The 18,207-nt window shown below is 39.4% G+C and overlaps 1 protein-coding gene across 2 annotated transcripts in view; it reads left to right on the top strand.

Moving 5' to 3' along the window:
* exoc4 (exocyst complex component 4) overlaps positions 1-18,207 on the top strand; it is a 156,461-nt gene that overhangs the window by 132,547 nt on the left and 5,707 nt on the right. Inside the window, exons 17-19 of one of the 2 annotated variants that reach the window (XM_005927181.2) lie at positions 2,031-2,154; positions 5,821-5,999; positions 6,208-6,367. In XM_005927181.2, the coding sequence (XP_005927243.1) occupies positions 2,031-2,154; positions 5,821-5,999; positions 6,208-6,367 (463 nt within the window). Of the gene's footprint in view, positions 1-2,030; positions 2,178-2,226; positions 4,423-5,820; positions 6,000-6,207; positions 6,368-18,207 lie in introns of those variants that run through there. The other variant, XM_042222931.1, reaches the window with a different exon arrangement.

Raw genomic sequence — 18,207 nt, 5'->3', positions numbered from 1 at the left:
ACACACACACACACACACACACACACACACACACACACACACACACACACACGCCTCATTGACCAAATAGACTTACATATGAGTGACGGGGCCAATTTCTCTCCTTTTCCTCTCCTTGTTAATTTATGGCCATTGATCTATGCTGAGCTGAATTTATATGCACTCATCATGCTCTCTGGTTCTCTCTCTTTCACACACACACACACACACACACACACACACACACACTCAGATCTTTTGTGTGGCTTACAATGCAGTGCAGTGACACATGCTCTTGCTGCCTCAGCACAAGTAATGGGAAGAAAGTACAGGAACATGCTGAAGGACTCAGGAAGTGTGTGAAGCTGAACTAATGAGTTTGCGAATGTGTGTACCATATGAGCTAACGTTATTTACAGAACTTGATAATGCCAATATGGAATGGAATACATGCTTATTACTGCAGAGTAACAAAACAACACATTAATAACAATCTTAGGACAATGTTTGGGAGCTCAAGGGCAGTTTAAGTAAAACACCACGGGCTGGCAGGCCTTTCCCTAGCTTTCAAGGACTTTTCAGCAGATTCCAAACCTTAAAACTTTGTAAAAAGAGTGACACTCTAGTTTAGTACAATGCACAAGTAGTCTGCTGGAGGTCATTTTGTAAGGTTCTAGCAGTGCTCCTCCTGTTGCTTCTTGTACTAAGGAGCAAATACCAGTCCTGCTGTGGGGTTGATGCCAAATATGGACCTGTCCACCTGTTTTTATGTAACCCATGTAGCCCATCTCCTGCTATCTCATCCACATTCTTGAGACTGTGCTGGGAGACAAAGTAGACCTAGGTATGGATGGGCCATGACTGGAATAAACAAACTATATGAGAAACCTGACTGGGCTGTAATTACTCTCTAATGCTGCCAGCAGTGACAGGGCACTGACAAAAACCGAAATTAGAGAAAAACTGGTCAGGAGGGATAAGAAGAAAGCAATGGTCTGTGGCCACCACCTGCAAATTCATTCCCTTTTTGGGGATTGTCTTGTTGTTGCTTCTCCAGTGCACCTGTTGTCACTTTGATTTGCACCAAAGCAGCTGAGATGGATTCACAATGGTTCATGCTTCTTAACTGGACAGATCGATGTCCCCGAAGTTTAACTGACTTGTGATATGTGTTGATTGAGTGGTCCCTTCATTTTTTGATCAGATTAGTTTGTTGTTATTTTCTCGTCTATATAAGCTAAAATGGCATGATTTCTCCTCATATATGTTACCCATTTACCCACTTACAGTACTTATTCAGTTTTGTTTTGAGTGCTGGGAACAGGCAGCACAGTAAAAATACAATACAATTCACTGCAACAACAATACAAATACAATATCAACACAGTACAATAAAGTGAAATAAAAACAATATATTGCGGTACCAATACAACATGTGCAGTAAACTCATTTGCTCTTGTTCTTATTTTAACATCATCCTCTTTTAAACAGGTTATCATACTTGTTGTTTTCCCTATTAGTGGGTGAATCAATAATAGTGAATCAATAGTACTCAGTTAAGAGCAAAATAAAACATATTTTACAATTGAAAGCCTCAAAAACTGTTTATCTCTGACTGATTAACCCTGTTTTAACCTTTGTGCAGTGTGTCGACCAGCATGCAGACGTTCAATGTGTGATGTTCAAAGTTATAGAAATATATTCATTATTTTTCAATAAGAACTAGGTAATCTCCACAAAATATAATAAGCATGAAGTAACAAAGGCAAGACAAGTGCCTTAGTTAATGTACACATTTATTTATTTTTTGCACATATTTTAAATTTTGACATTAAATCACATTAACGGAATACTTGACTCATCCCCTATGTTTTAAAAAGCACCTGTTAAATGAGTGTACGCACACCGCCTTTCAAATAGCTGTAACACAGGATGCAGAAACCATTTACAATGGTCCTTTTACTCACTTCAACTGCTCCTGTTTGCAATAATTGAGTTTTTCTATGCCTATCGTGTGTTCTCATCTTCCTACATCTCTATGATCCCAACAGACAGCCAGGTGGTTGGAGAGAGTGAACGCAGCAGGGAGCAGATTCTCCAGACCCTCAACGACCTGTCCAGGGGCTTCCAAGATATTGCAGACCGTTGCCTCCTGGTGCTGCATCTGGAGGTCAGGTATGCAGGAGAAACTGCCCAACTCTTCACTGGAGGGATATAAACGTTCAAGGATGATTTATGTTGTCCAGATCTTATGTCTCTCCTTTATGCAGTAATATGACAAAATTCAGCATATTTAATTATTTTATTTATACAAATATTTTTACAATACCTACTTAATATAAAGAAATTGGTCATAATAGTTGATCATTTTTTTAGGCAAGTCATAAAAGTATAAACAATGCATACACAGAAAGCATTAGACTCTAAATGCAGAGTTAAAAGCAGGTTGTGTCAAATTGAATTATACGAGCATGGTGATGTATTCACCTTAAGGTAATGAGTTTTTAGCATAAACAGATTTTGGAAGACAAAATGTTTTGAAAACAAATAATATCACTGGGAAATTCTATTGCTTCAGCTATCATCATTCACTGGCATGGTGTGACATGCAACAAAACAACTGCAGTCATTGTTTTCCAAGTCTGTACGCTGCCACCATAATGATTCATGTGGCAATGATGAGCCTCAACTCATCAAGGTCCTCCTGCACATGTTATCTGCCTGATATTTTTATGTGAATATTATTTGAAGCACATCAAATAATGCCACTCTAACTGTGCGTGTTGCACTTCCCCTTCACCTTCTTCCCAGGAAGTCTGTAATCACTACGTTCATAACATTCATTTGCGTCACTGAACAAAGAAGCAGAATTATACTGCCGCTGAAAAGGCTGGGGTCACTTAAATGTCTTTGTTTTTGAAACAAAAGCTTTTCCCCCCCATTTAAAATAAGATCAAAGTAGTAAATTGCCAGATTTTAGAAGAAGTATACTACTCTCGTAACAGAGCAGTTAAAAAACAGACAGAGCGAGAACCAACTGAGCAAGTAAGAAAAGTACATCAGAGTGTATTGTTTGAGAAAACAAAGAGTTACTGGTCTTACTCAACAAGCAGCTTTGTATCCAGAAGACACATGTTTTACCATGAACAGTGAAGAAGTGGCTCCTTGATGCCAGCTTTGGGATGCGAATGTAAGACAAACTTGCAAAGACAAATCCATGTGAGACTGGCCACTAGGAGATGAAGATTCTGATTGTCGAACAAACATAGACTTGGGGTGGGGGGTGCTAGTTTCCAAACAGGAGGACAGTGACCAAAGCAGTCACTTTGACAGCAAGTTTTCGATTTCTTTTGTTTCTAAGTTGTATTGTTTCTCAAGGGCTGATCAAATAGGCGCATCTAACCTTATTGCATAATGTGCATGCATCCAAACTCGTCCCACCTTTCTAAATTATTTAGAACTTACTCAGTTCTGATTGGCTCTCGTCTCTCAAGGATAATTTTCATCAAATATTTATTTGTTGACAAACTTGTCAGTACACGTCATTGTCAGTTACATTTTATTTAGTTATCGTCTTGTTTTTGGCAAAAAATAAAAGTTCGGTGACGAAAATTACTGGTCAGCGAAATGAACACTGAACCAAAGCACAGGTCCAAACTGCTTAAAGAGGAAACGGTCAAATGCTGTTGTCTCTGTTATGGTGTGGCCTGCACAGTCACTGGAACACAACCCGATTGATGTTGACAACTTGATTATATGGTATGTAAGAAGCAGCTGTCAAACTAATACAACTTGTGAGAAACGCTTTGGGAAACATAGGGTCAAATTTCTCTGGAATGCCTCAGCAAAATGCCAAAGGTCTGCAAGGCTATGACTGCTGCAGATGGGCATTTCTTTGAGGAAGGTGAAGTTTAAAGGACAAAATGTTTATTTTACTAAAAATGTCTGTCAATGTCTTGGTTATATTTCCTTTTACTGTACAAGGTCATTCAACGAATACAAGTGCGAGTTATGAGTTACCCCAAACTTTCAAGCCGTGTGTATTTGGTTCCTACACACAACATTGCTCAGAGCACGTGTCATTAAATCAGATGAGTTAAAAGAACCAGTGGCATCACACGCATGCCCTTAATGCACGAGTTCAGAAATGTATCTTCAGCGTGTGTTTTGAATGTCAATATCTAAGTTAATTTACCACACCATATACTTTCTCACACCCACATCCTCTAATAGTCCTCCATCATCCCTCCCCATTTCTTCCATCCATCCATGTACTACTATTTCCCTCCAGACCATTGTGTAGCTTATGCAATATTGTTGATGATTCCAGTAGAAAACCCTCCCTGAGGCTGATGTCTAGCTATATGCTACACTCCATTGACTCTCCCCATCTAGCAAATTTCCCTTGATAGTGGTACCAGCTAAATGAAGCCATGAGCAAGAAAGAAGAAGGGGTGGGTGGGGGGGTGGATGAAAAGATGGAACAGAGATGAGTGAAGTTAAAGTAGGAGTGGGGGTTAAAGAAGAAAGCTAGAGTGGGCTAAGTGGGAGAAATGATTGAATAGAGAGAGAAGGAGGTCGGATGGAGGCTTTGAAAATGCTGTGTAGTTGTTGGCTTTGCCTTAGGGAGGAAGAGAAATTCACCCATATAATTTTATACCCTTCAGCTCTGGGCAGTGTGATTATGGAATTATAAAACTATTGACTTTTTAAGTCTAGACCGAAATTAGCTTTCTGTGGACCTCAAAGACCTCATACTAATTTATAGGTCTTTAGGGAACCTGAAAAACAGGATGTATTGTTAAAGGATAGGTCAAAATCCACCTGCTCTAACTATTAAAATCCTAAAAGTATTATTAGATGTTTGTACTATGGGCAGGAAATATTTGGATAAGGTTGAGATTAAAGGGTTGGTTTACTTATTATCGGTATTTCCACTTAATAATCCCTCTAAAATGACATTTTTACATAACAATAATCAAGAGCATTTCTGGTATTTTAGTTTATTTGTGGCATTTAGCTATGAATCCATAAAAAAAAAAACGGCTCAAAAATCTGACTAGGAAAAGGTGAATACAAAAATTCTTTGGCAAGGTCTTCAACCCAGTTATTCTGCTATAGCTGGGGGCTTTCTTGCCATTCTGGTACAACAGTCTTCCTTTAACTACTGCCTCTAAAACACTCAAGATAAAATATGCGAGGAAAAATACACAAAACTGTATTATAGACATAAGTGTGCTTTCTACAAATTAAATAGTTTGAAAGGACAATTGACCTTAGTAGATTTATTAGACATGGCATTAAGTATATAAGCAGCTCCATTTAAGGTTTAAAACTCCTCAGAAGTGCACAGCATATTCAACAATCTGCTCTACAACACTTTGCTCAGGTGACTGGTATCCAACAGTGATGTAGTGGTAGTTGTACAAGTGGATATATTATGAGTACTCTATAAACAGAATGATTTCTGTAGAAATTATAAGTATTAGAGTAGGTTTAGTGGGGCTTGAGGAATGAGAACACTCTCTGCCCGCTAAAGTGCCTTCTAACTATGTTAACCTCCAAAGCGCAGAGAATAATACAGTTCATACATATTTCCTGACTCACCATTTTTCCTTGTCGTTCTCATGTTGGACACTCAGCATAGTTCATAGTTTATTTCGGCATATCAATACATAGTTGTCAAAGAATTTGGATGGCACAATGGTCTTGACAAAGCAGAATATGTAACTTTTAATTTTCAGACAGCGAAAGGTAAAAAAAATTGGAGAAGAAAAACCTATTAATTATCTACAGCATTTAATTGTCTATTTTCTCTTTTCTTTCCCTGTTTTAATCCAGGGTGCACTGTTTTCATTACCTGATCCCCCTGACCAAACAAGGAAATTATGCCATTGTGGCTAATGTTGAGAGCATGGACTATGACCCTCTGGTGGTCAAACTGAACAAGGACATCTCAGCCATAGAGGAAGCCATGGGGGCCGCCTTGCAGCAACACAAGTTCCAGTATATTTTTGAAGGTCAGCAGCCCCCCTAGGGTGACGTTTAAGTAACTGCCTTTAAAATACAGCTCTCTTCAACAACTTTCAAAGAACCTGCGAGTCTGAAAACATTGTTAAAATGTTCTTTCTTATTCCCAAATTTCCTTAAAAATAAAAAGAATTGAATATATCTTTCCTGATATAATCACATATCCTTCATGCCTCTTTTTTTCTCATCTCTTACCAGGTCTTGGTCATCTGATCTCCTGTATTCTGATCAATGGGGCTCAATACTTCAAGAGGATCAGCGAGTCTGGCATCAAGAAAATGTGCAGGAACATTTTTGTCCTCCAGCAAAACCTCACCAACATCACCATGTCCAGGGAGGCAGACCTCGACTTTGCCAGGTTAGAGTCCTTTTCCACATTTTGAGCATGGAGAGGAAAGCTAAGCTAAGAAAGCTTCCCTGGAGCAGTTTCTGTGGTTCAGTAGCTGAAACAAGCCTTCCACTCAGTGCCTTGGACATAACTAGCAACCGTAGGGATCCCAGCTTTATGTTGTCCAATCCATCTGAATCTATGCTTTTGAGCTTATCAATACAGCACTATATTGATAGCATGCATTTCTGCTAGCTGGGCATCGCAAAACAGTTTTAATTGGTTCACTTGTTTGCAAAGCTATCAAAATCCACCCACCATAACGCATAGTGTGTGGCATAAACAGAACAGCAGAGCTGCATGGGTGCTGCTCATGCTACCTCTTAATCTAGACACCGTGATGTTTATTTCCCACTTCCAGCATGCAGAGAAAGCAACGTTGTCTGTGTCAGTGGGAGAACAATGACTCACACAAAATCTTCTTCACATAAGTGAAAATCAGCTGAACAACAAGTGAAACAGTATTAAGGGTTACGTTTGCCTGCTTCTTTTGCACCTTTTTAGCATCTTTTCCAGTTCTACCAGAGCTCATGAGTGTTTTCTATACAAGTGTAACAGAGAGAACAGCAGGCTAATTAGATAGCTAATATTTACAGGTATGATAAAAAATAAATGTCAGCTACTGCATTTACAAACAAGTGCTCCCCTCAGCCACCTGCTACAGTCCAGTTATTGTTACTGCTGGCAGTAAAGCTTTTCAATGCACATTTTATTTCTACTCTATCGTATACTGTAGTTTGAGGAAAGTGCAATGAATTCATAATTCTGTCTCTTATCAGGGTGAAGGCACTGACCTGTAGGCAGTTTTCTGTTCAGGCTTTCAGGCTTGGGCTGTTCTGTGTAGCCTCGGGTAATATTGTGTTATTGACAGTTGTGAAAAACTATGTAAGTCTGCTTTTTTAAAGAAGAAATCTGATCACAGGTCAATGGAGAAAATCAGTAAAGAATCAGGCCAATAAGAACACTCGATAATGGGTCTAGTATCAATAAAAGCGTATGAATTTCCATTTCTGCTTTAAAGATTGATAACCTTTAACAGGACAAAGAGGAAATGGATATTTTGTGCAGATATTGAGTTTGTGTAAACTGTAATGCCATTTTCTTGCCAATCGTTGCTTTTTCCCCCATAGGTTTTGCTGTTTTAGTGGTAAAAAAATATATCATGCCACACAACTAAAGATAATAGGACATTAAACACACATTGAATTTATACTATGGCTACTCAAGTTTGAAGAACCACTATTTGCAAGATAAATAAATGGTAAAGATTAAGTGAACTGTATTATGAATCCATCAAATCAGAAATGGATAGTGGCGTCATCATAATAACCAGTTCTGTTTAAAATTAGTCGGTGTACTGGTCCAGATTTAACAGCACACCTGCACAGACGCACACAGATTCGCACAGTGTTTTCAAGTTCAGAAAGCAACTATGTCAGTGCGTGAGGCTGACAGATGGTCAAACAGATTGTCAACCACACTGTGTATCTGTGTCCACGCTGTTGTTGCGGTTTATTTTCTTATTCATACATTTACATTTTGTGACTCTTAACTGCTGTTGCCCAGCGCTGCTCTGCCCTGACAGGCATAAGGGAAATCAGCACCTCAGACATCTTTGCGAACAAGATGGAGGGAGTGAGGGAGGAGGAGGTAGGAAAGAGAGAAGAAGGTGGAAGGAGAAGAGTGATTCATTGTATTCATATGATTTTTTCCCCCCCTTCTTTGAGAAGCCTGTGTCCTTGACAGCAGAGAGTATGTGAGAGGAAGGGTGATGGAAAAGATGGAGAAAGAAAGATGGCTTGAGGGGAAGAAAATTGAAAAACTAAGTAAAGGGAAGTTGTCGAAAAGGCATCTTTGAAAGGAAAAGCATGGAACTGACTTGAAGAGGGCAGCATGGTTAGACAATATCTTACAGTGGAGATGAACACAAGAGAGAGATGGGAAGAAAGGAAGAAGGAGAAAATGAGTGTATTATAAAATGAATAACAGATTATGCTTAAACAACTTGAGTTTCAGCACATTTAGCAGCACCAATTATTCCTTTTAAGGTGACTTTCGGAACCCTGTTTGTCTGCATTTGATTCTCATTGTACAGTAAAATGTGTTTTCCTGTGTCTGCCATCTGGGCATCTTACAGTATGTTATAAGTTTAATGAGCTTCTCTTGTGTTATGTGTTTGAGTGCTTGGGTGTTTATGCACTGGCAGTTTGGGCTTTTCTATTGTTTGTAATGTGCCAGAGTGGCAAGTTTCCCCTGAAGAAGACAAAAAATAACCAAACAAATAAGTAAACTGAAATTACCTGAACTGTACTGGATGTGGAGGACCATTGATTAGTATGTTATTTCTCCCCTCTGTCAACTTTGATTATGGAGACATGCCAGTGATGGCTTTTCTGTCTTTTCTCTCTTTCTCCCACTCTGTCTGATTACAAGGCGTGGGTGGTGTGGAGGTGTTGATTGGGAATTGCAGAGCGTATTGTTTACGCATTCATGGCTTTTTGAATTGGCCGGCCTCCGGCTCCAAGACACACCAAGTCTTGCAAAGACATACAGACACACACAAACTCACACACATACAGAGTCGGTTACACACATCTGTTATGTATCGGGTATGCACAGATACCTAAGCCTATCAGCTTTTTGAAATAACCTCATTTACATGGACTGGGCATTAAGTAAACTTGTGCCTCCTAGTGGAAGTGACCATCTTGAGTGGAAGGAAATAACTTGATGTATATATGGCATACAGAAAGCCACAACTGATGTTTTAATGCTTCTCAACTACCCAGATCTTCCTTTTTTAAAGACAAATATGCAATACATATTCCTTTAACAAAACTGTGCATAGTTACAGATGTGTAGCTGCACTTTTTGCTGATTGTATGCCTTCAGTTTCTTTTAAATCAACAGCATTTACTTGAGTTGACAATATCTTAAGAGTGAAATTCCACCCACCTCTAAAATAATAAGGTAAAAACATGTCAATTTAAACGTTTAGTGTACTACAAGCATTTTATGAATACAGACACCTTAGTGATTGACAGAGTGAATCGTTTAGTAGCTGGGGCCTATATTGAAAAATCCTTTTTTTTTTCTTTGTTTTTAATTAATTTATGTACACATGCCATTTAGTAAAGTCTAACAGTTTTGTTGTAAAGATTTTGAGAAAACTAACATGGTCTGACCTGAGTCAGCAGTGAAGAAGCAGTTTGATAAAGAGGGGTAAAAGTAGAATATTCATCAGTATTTTATTACCACCTCCTGAGAATTAAGAGCAAAACTTAAAAAGGAAGTAATCTCAGCAGGAAGCCTGCTTTTCAGAGAAACTGCAGATGCTTCTCCTTATTTCCATGTAATTTTTTTTTTTTTTTTTTTGGGGGGGGGTTCTTAGGTGTGTGAATGCTTGTTAATGCATGTGTGATCTTTGATTATTTTATCTATGTGTGTACTTATATATAGGAACCAGTTATGCCTGGACTAATGCGCCATAACAGGCACCAATGTCAGTTAAAAAGTAAGGTGAGGCCGGTAGAGCAGCACTGCAGAAGGCGTGAAGACACACACACACACACACACACACACACACACACACACACACACATGCATGCACTCACACAAGAATGCACACTTGCCTTTTTGCTCTCTCTCTTTCACTGTGCAAAAGGATGGGGGAACAGTGCCACCTTGTGGTTCAGTCCATGTTTGTATACAGTATTAAAAAAAGTGAGAAAGCCCACAGTATGTCGATCGCTCATGTTGCACAGGGTGAAAAAAGTCAAACGTGTGTGTATGTATGTCTGTGTATGTGTTTGTGTGACCATGTGTATTTGTATGGTCCTATAGTGGCCTCTTGTCTCTCAGTCAGAATTTGGCAGCAATATCAACTTGACTGTCAAGGTCAAACACACACGCACATACACATATCGAAACACCGGCACAGAAGTGGACACACACAGACCATCTGCTCAGGAAACAGTTCTGGGGAACATGCTGCAGACCTGTGTGTCACTGCAATGTCACATCTGTGTGTGTGCGTGTGTGTAGGTGCGTATGGGTGTGGGTGTATTCACTGCATGGTCAACCCTGCCAGTGCACTGATCACCTCTCATTGTCCTGTGTGTCTACCTGTCTTTCTCTCTTGCTGTCTTTATACTGTGGTCTCTTGACAGGGACAGAAATTAGATAAATATGTGGAGCTGTTGCTGCATATTTTATTTTGAAAAGACCAGAAGCTACAATAGTTGTACAACTAGAAAACTTTCAAAAACACTTAAGTGTTGCTTGGCAACAATCCATTCCAGCCTACGAAGACATTTTTGCTCTTTGCCTGGCAACATTTTTACAAACCTTAAATAGAGATCTAATATAATTAGCCTTTCACTGGGATTTAATATCAAAGTAAATAATGGTTGCTAGGTTGTTTAACCTTTTGATTTCAACACAGCAGTGGAAAATGATCATTTTACTATCAGGAACAAGAAACCTCAAATCCTCTTCTTGTGAATCACATTTAAATCATGTTTACAAAGCTAAAATGCAGTTTCATTATTAAATTTTACACACTGATGGGATCAGCAGCACTCTGTCCTCCACTAACAGCAGGAAGAATGACATGTGGTTTGTTTGATAGGGTTTTTTTTTATTTGTTTTATTTGATCTGTCTTAAAGGTAATATTAGCCCCTTATTTTTGTTACCTACCTAACGAGGAACTGATTTAAATTGTATTTATATCTGTATTTCTTAGGAGAGGAAATGAAACCAATCAAAAAAAAAAAAAGTATTTTAGCATTTCTCTTGCTGTCAGTGAAAAACAATTTCTATGTTTCTTTCAGCAAAATATTGAAAAGAAAAATATCCAAAGCATGTGTTGGAACCAAAGAAGAAGAATTTAAACCTTTTTTTCTGAATAATTTTGACAGAAACATGGTATTTGCTTGTTCTGCTGTTCATGTTGCGCTAAAAATCAGATAACGAAACATACATAGGCATTACTCTCTGCTTTTTTTTGGAAGAACCTTTAAAGCTTAATATAATTAAAGGTTTAATGTTGTAACCTGCTTTAATTTTCTTCTATCTTGCTTTAAAATTGCTGATTAGTCATTTAGCTAATCAACTAGAAATGAATTGTTTTGGCTTCAGCTCTTTCAGATCAGACAGACCATCAATTCAGTGTCATATACAGTAGTTTAGGACTTGAAGCTTCTCTATTATAGGATCATTAGAAAACTCCTGTGACTTCATTCAAATTAACACAGAGATTGATTCAGGACAAAACTACTATTCTGTCTCAATATACTGCTATTACAGAGCAAAAGTAAACATCTCTTGCCCGCTGACCCATGTAGGCAGCTCTGTCATAACATCCCTAGCAAACTTGCAAGCCTCTGAGCCCATAGCAAGGCTAAACACCAGTATGACAGACTCAGTGCAGAGATGCCCCCGAGTTCAGACCATCGCACCCACCTGTCTGCTACTGGAAATTACTAGAGTGCGAGGGTGTATTGTACAAGAAGCTATGTCCTCTCCTGCAGTGTACCACCACGATTACTGTGCACCTCTTAGAACCGGTGTGCTGGTGAATAAACTGTTGTTGGTTTTGTGTGTGTTTCTAAACCCTGGTGTGTTTGTGTCAGGGTGACAGGCTGGTGTATCTACAAAGAATGTGGTAATAAGTACAGTTGACGGCCATGTCAGGAGGTAGTGGGTGTCAACAGATAAAACTGTTTGTACTTAGGCCTGGTTTCGGCACACTGTCGCTTCTGTCTTCTTTTCTTCCCCTGTCACCTTGCGTCTCTTTCTTTAGCTCTCTCTTCCTGTTCTCCCAGTATTTTTTTTTTCCCTTCAATATACTATCGTCCAATCACCTGCACTGCCTCTGCTGGACTGTATTTCTCTTTCCTTTCCTCTTCCCCCAGCCCCACCCTTCTTCTCCCATTTTCTACGAGCATGTGCAAGACGCTGTTTGATGAGACTGGTCTTTGCTGATGAAGCCTGTGCGTGTGTTTATATATGTGCACCTCACAGCATGATGACACTTGTCTTTGCTGATGAAGCCAGTGAGAGCGCGTCTGTGTGCATGCTCTTATTTGTATGTGTTTGTTGTGCACGGTGCAGCATGATGAGACCGGCCTTTGCTGATGAAGCTTCAGTCTCAAGTCTCTGCAGACCTTTCCTCATTACCAGAGGAAAGACAAATGCACTGCTCTGGAGGGAGGGAGACCGCAGGAAGGGAGGGAGCCTGAAAGAGGCAGAAGAGTGTATTAAGATTAAATCCACACTAAGCCATCTCACTTTTGAAAACACTATTTATATGCGAAAATGACACGCATCAGTGCTAGCATTCACAGGTTGTTTTTGTTAGGATCCATTTTCTTTCACCCTTTGGCTTGGCAGGCTTAGATACTGTATAGTTCTAGTGTAGCTAAGACTGGGCAAGACACTTCATGGTTGCCAGCTGTGATACTTACATGACATGGTTTCCGGCTCACAAGTCTGCCAGAAGCACTGCAGTCAGAAATTACTGCTGTCAGAGCAGTGAGGGGAAGATTTACAAAAGAACAACATAAAAGAAGTAAAACCGACTTGACTTACAGCTTTTCCTGTAGAAGGGAAGGGTGCTGTCCTACACCTGAATGCCTCATCTTGAAAGTTTACCGAGGAAAAACAAAATCACTGTGACGGGTTCCTGAGGTTTCAAAAAGTTTGGGATCCACCAGTGTATACCACCTGAAGAATTCTTTTTTTTGTCTAGAAAACTGCAGAACGAAACCAACATCTCGTAAGAAATGGGAAAGATAGCTGAAGAAGCACAAAAATAATGACTGATGTCACAGATCTGCTGCTTTGATCTTGAGTCACTATTATTTTTATGTGTTGGGGAAAAAACTGATCTTTAACACATGTGTGGTGCTAATGGCATATTAAACAGTTGGATCAGTGGGAGCAGAAAGTTGCTGATCCATACCTGAATGCCAAAACAAAGAAAAACATGCATTATCTATTTAAGTGTGAAAGTACTGTTGAGGACAATAAAGAGGATAAGAAAGTCAAGAAGCCCCGTTGTTGCTGTCAGAGGTATTTGTTACTGCAGCAACAAGCTTTGGATTCCAGCTTATTCAAAGGTTGATCCACAGACTCTCCTATTATTCCTCCTCCTCCTCCTCCTCCTCCTCCTCCTCATCATCGTCATCCCCCTTCTAACTAATGTGTTGTTCCAAATGTGCTGACAGAGGCAGTCTGTAATGGCCTTAATATTGTGCATGCTAGAAATTAGGGGAAACGAATTGCGCCAAATCCTTTCTTTTTCTCACTTTTCCTTCTCTTTTGTCTTTTTGTTCTATACACCCCCACCCCCGCCACAACTCCTGTGCCATTGACATACATATCTCTCTGCCCTGTTCTGTATCTCCACATCGTAAATTGAAAGAATATTCGTTGTTGAGGAGGGGGAAGGGGAAGTTAATTAAAATTTAATAGAGCACACTACAGAGGGACGTTGATGCTTACACACAGCCACACAAAAGCTACTAAAAGCTGATTATAGCCCTTATAGATGGGAGTTCTGGAGGAAGCAGGTGGAAATTGGTGAAAGTAAATGTGTGTGTCGAGGATGGAGCCCATAAAATCTTTAATGATAATGGCAGTCAACATGAGAATTTACTTTGGTTTTGTGTGAAAAAACAAGAATGCTGGTTTCATTAACTGGTTTCAGACGAGAGGAGAAGGCAAAAAATGTGTGTGTGTGCGTGAGTGTTATGATGTGTGTGTTTCACTAGGGGTTCTTTCTTGATGGTGGGGCACTGAGAGATTTTAATCTTATTAACAGCCCTTACTCTGTTTGGCAAATGGCCTTCCAACTGCTTGGGTAATGAACTGTTTGAAAGTGTTTTCAGCACACACTAACATACATCACTCAGACACATGGGTAGATAGACACACACACACCTTAAGCTTTCTCTTGCTTAGCCCAGCCCGCTTCCATCTGCACTGAATAGAGACCAGAAGCTTTACACTCACTCTGAACAGACAGTTTAGCACTGGGATTGTTTTGATAATTAGATGGTACAAAACAGACATCAAAACACTGTTCACCAAAAAGTTGGGAAGCTATTGACTTGCACAGTATTTAAGCAGGTTTATCTGAAAATCGTATGAGGCAACATGTCAAATGATAAGACAGGGGAATGAATTTTGCTTCTTCTTTTTTTTAAAAAAAATGCTAAAACAAACAAATAAAAATGTCTGGAGGAACATGTAACAGCTAATTTGATTAATTTGCAACAAGTTAGTAATATGATTTAGTGAAAGAAGAGCACCCTGGAAAGGCTGAGTGTTTGAGGAGTGGATAAGCTAATTAAGTTAACAGATTCAGAAAGTCCAAAAATGTTCTACAGAGGGGATGAGGCTGAAACCAGCTTGAAATGCCAGTGATCTTCATGGATGTCAGACAAGAAATTAATGACCACATTGTCTGGGCTTGAGCTCTTTTAAAGTTAACTTGGAAAATGGTTCTGTGGTCTGTTGGTAAGAAATCATAGATACTGCTTGCCAATGCCTAAGACCATGCTGACTTGTTATGAAGTGTTAATACTGTAATGCCTAGCTTCTATGTTCTTTCAGCCTGCTAGTTACACTGATAAGTCAACCGTCTGTGTCCTGATGGTCACTCCTGGCTGTGCAGGCTTGACTCAGTCAGGATAACTAATGTTAAACATCAATCAAAAATAAATAATGTTCTACTGGAAGGCACATTAAGTGTATCATATACTTAGGTGTAATGAAAAATCGCATACTGTCCTTCCAGGAAAATTCCCTCCAAAGAGGGGAGCTAGAGGTAGTTATGTTTATTTTACAAATATTCAACCAATCTTCATACGTAAGTGTAATATGTGCTTCTTTCTCCCATCTGTTCTTAACATACTGGGTGGAGTGGGTCCTGTATGTTTGTAAACATGAGTACAGTTTCGAGATCAGCTTTTTATGTACTTTACCTTTATATGTGTCGACAAACATATCAATGAGCCCCCCCTCCTCAGAATAATCCCTTGCAACTTTAATATTTTTATTAAAATGGTGTCTCAATTGTAAGTATCCATAAAAGAGATTTTACAGTATGCTGTAATACCCTTCCAAGTCCATTCTCTAAACACCCCATCCAAATGTGCTGGTGTAAAATCGGTATCATATCCTACCCACGTTAGGATTCGCATTTTCCTTTCTAAATTGAATTTTTTTACTTTGTTTAGTCCATGTATTTAAGGCTACTTTGGTGCACTCATGCAAATTACACATGTTTTTTCTGTAGACTTATATCACCCAGTAAAGACTGTAGAGGTATATCCAATTGAGCAAGTTCCAAGTCTTTCCATTTTGGAAATATATGTGCTTGTTCCAATTCTTTCAACTTATTTGACATGATAGTCTGTTGCCTCTCTTCTTCCCTTTTCTTCCTCGCTGACCACATTATTAGTTTTCCTCTGAGCACTGCTTTCGCGGTATCCCACAAGGTACTCGGTGACACTTCACCATTGTCATTAACCTCCAAAAATTCATTAACTTTCTTAATAAATTCTTCACATTTTTGGTCATTCAAAAGGCTAGTGTTCAGTCTCCATACAACGTTTCTAGGCTTAATATCCAAATGTATCTTTAGGTGTACTGCCGAATGATCAGAAACGTCTCTGGGTCCAATGTTATATTCTATTATCCTCGTTCTTTCTGATTTGCACATAAAAAAAAACAGTCAATTCTTGAGTAGACACCATGCGAGTGGGAGAAAAATGTATATGCCTTTGAAGAAGGATGAAGTTCTCTCTCAATCAGCCCAACTTCATTAAGCATCTTTCTCACATAAAGAGATTCCGGATTCTGCTTTTTTAATAAGTTTGAGGAGTCCAAGGTAGGGTGCAAGTGTACATTCCAGTCTCCACCACATATCAGGACACCTGATGTCTCCGTAACAATTAAATCAAATATGGTCCTTATTAATGATTTGTCCTGTCCAGGAGGTCTGTAAATATTAAGTGGCGTCACTACTTTAGAGTCTAGAATTCCTTTTACCAAAATATATCGTCCTTCCTTATCTGCAATTTGTGAAGAGAACTGGAAAGAGATTTTATTTGAAATCAGAATTGCAACTCCCCTATTGGGTCCCTTTGTTTTTGATGAATAAAATATGTTTTTAAATCTGGGGTACTTACGTTTTTCATGCCCCTTTTTGGTTAGGTGGGTCTCCTGCCAAAAAATTATATGATGGCCTTCTTTTTTCATTTTAGCAAAGAGTTTACCTTTTTTAACTGGGTTTTGTAACCCATTAACATTAAGGGTTACTAAACTATACTGTTGAAATGACATGTCTTGTATAAGTCAAAGCATTTACCTTGTAAGACCTGGGTGATAAAACAAAACAAGAAAACAACAACAAACAAACAAAAACACCCACACAAGACATACATTTGTCAAAATTTGAAACTTGAACTTGAACTAAAACAGAACAAATGAGAGAACTGTGGTTTCTACTCAAAAACAGAATTCCCCAAAAACCTTTTGGAGAGGAAAGCTCTCGTTTCACGTTTCACGAGGGGCCTCTCTTGTGTAAAGTTACGTCTCCTGAGGTTATGCATAAACTAAATACCACAAAATAAGAAGTAATCAAACAATCAAACTAACCAGGAAAGTACGCTCCCAGAACACTGTCTTAATCTCTAAGTACTCTTAAGACTGACATATAACTTTCAGTATATATTTAGATGTAAAATGAAACCTAAACATTTACTCTAAATTATATTCAAAGTAAAGCTGAAGTGTCAATCCTCACCCAGGAAAAGTCAAATCGGTAAAGAAACTGAATTTCTCAAGTATTCAGTTCAGGACATGATCAAACTGTGTCCCTTGGTTCATGTCGAAATGCCTGGAGCATCATCTTGATATGCATCACATCGTCCCGCTGTCTCCCAGGAAAGGTTCTTCAGCTTTTCCCGTGTTGCGTCCATGGATTGGGTCTGTTCTCCCGCGAAGCTCAGAGCCTTCCTTTTCTTCAAATCCTCCGTGGCCTCCACCGCGCTGTCATAAGTTACAGTGCCGTCACTGAGGAAGACACGGAGTTTAGCTGGTGCGGGGGTCTGGAAGCGAATTCCTTTTTCTTTAAGGACTTTCCTGATGGGGGCGTAAGCCTTTTTTTTCCGTTGAAATTCAGTCGGATAGTCCTGGTCAAAGTAGATTCTCACTCTGTTCAGAACGACCTCTTTCTTTTTCCAAGCAGAGCGGAGCACTAGTTCTTTAATTCTGTACTCCAGAAAGTGAATCACTATTGACCGGGGGCTGGCATTCGGCGGTGGCTTCGGGCCGAGAGCCCTATGACATCTTTGCATTCCCAGCTCAGTATCGCTTAGGGACAACTCCGATTTAATAAATGTTTCCAAGAACTCCCGTAGATTGTCCCCTTCTGTGTCTTCTGGGATTCCATAAACACGAATGTTGTTTCTTCGTGATCGGGCTTCCAGGTCTGTCAGTTTAGCTTGTATATTTTCTTGTGCTAGAATAGCTTGAAGCAGAGCCTCGTTAGCCCACTCCTCCACCTCCGCCACCCTCCCTTCTGCCCCATCCACTCTACTTTAAGTCTCTGGCAATTTCGTTTAATTTGTTATCAATATCTTTTCTGAAACACGTAAGTTCCGTGGAGAAGGTGTCTTTGAAAATTTTCAGGTCTGTTTTCATGTCCAACCTGGTAGCTTTTAGCTCTTCATGGATGGTGCGGATGCTAGCTTGCAAGGCCATCCATACCCTCGTCGCTATCGTCATCTGTATCTCT

Source organism: Haplochromis burtoni, unplaced genomic scaffold, assembly GCF_018398535.1.
Source record: "Haplochromis burtoni strain Fernald_Lab_line unplaced genomic scaffold, NCSU_Asbu1 Contig_98, whole genome shotgun sequence".
NCBI lineage: Eukaryota > Metazoa > Chordata > Actinopteri > Cichliformes > Cichlidae > Haplochromis > Haplochromis burtoni.
This window is presented reverse-complemented; position numbering and strand designations above follow the sequence as displayed.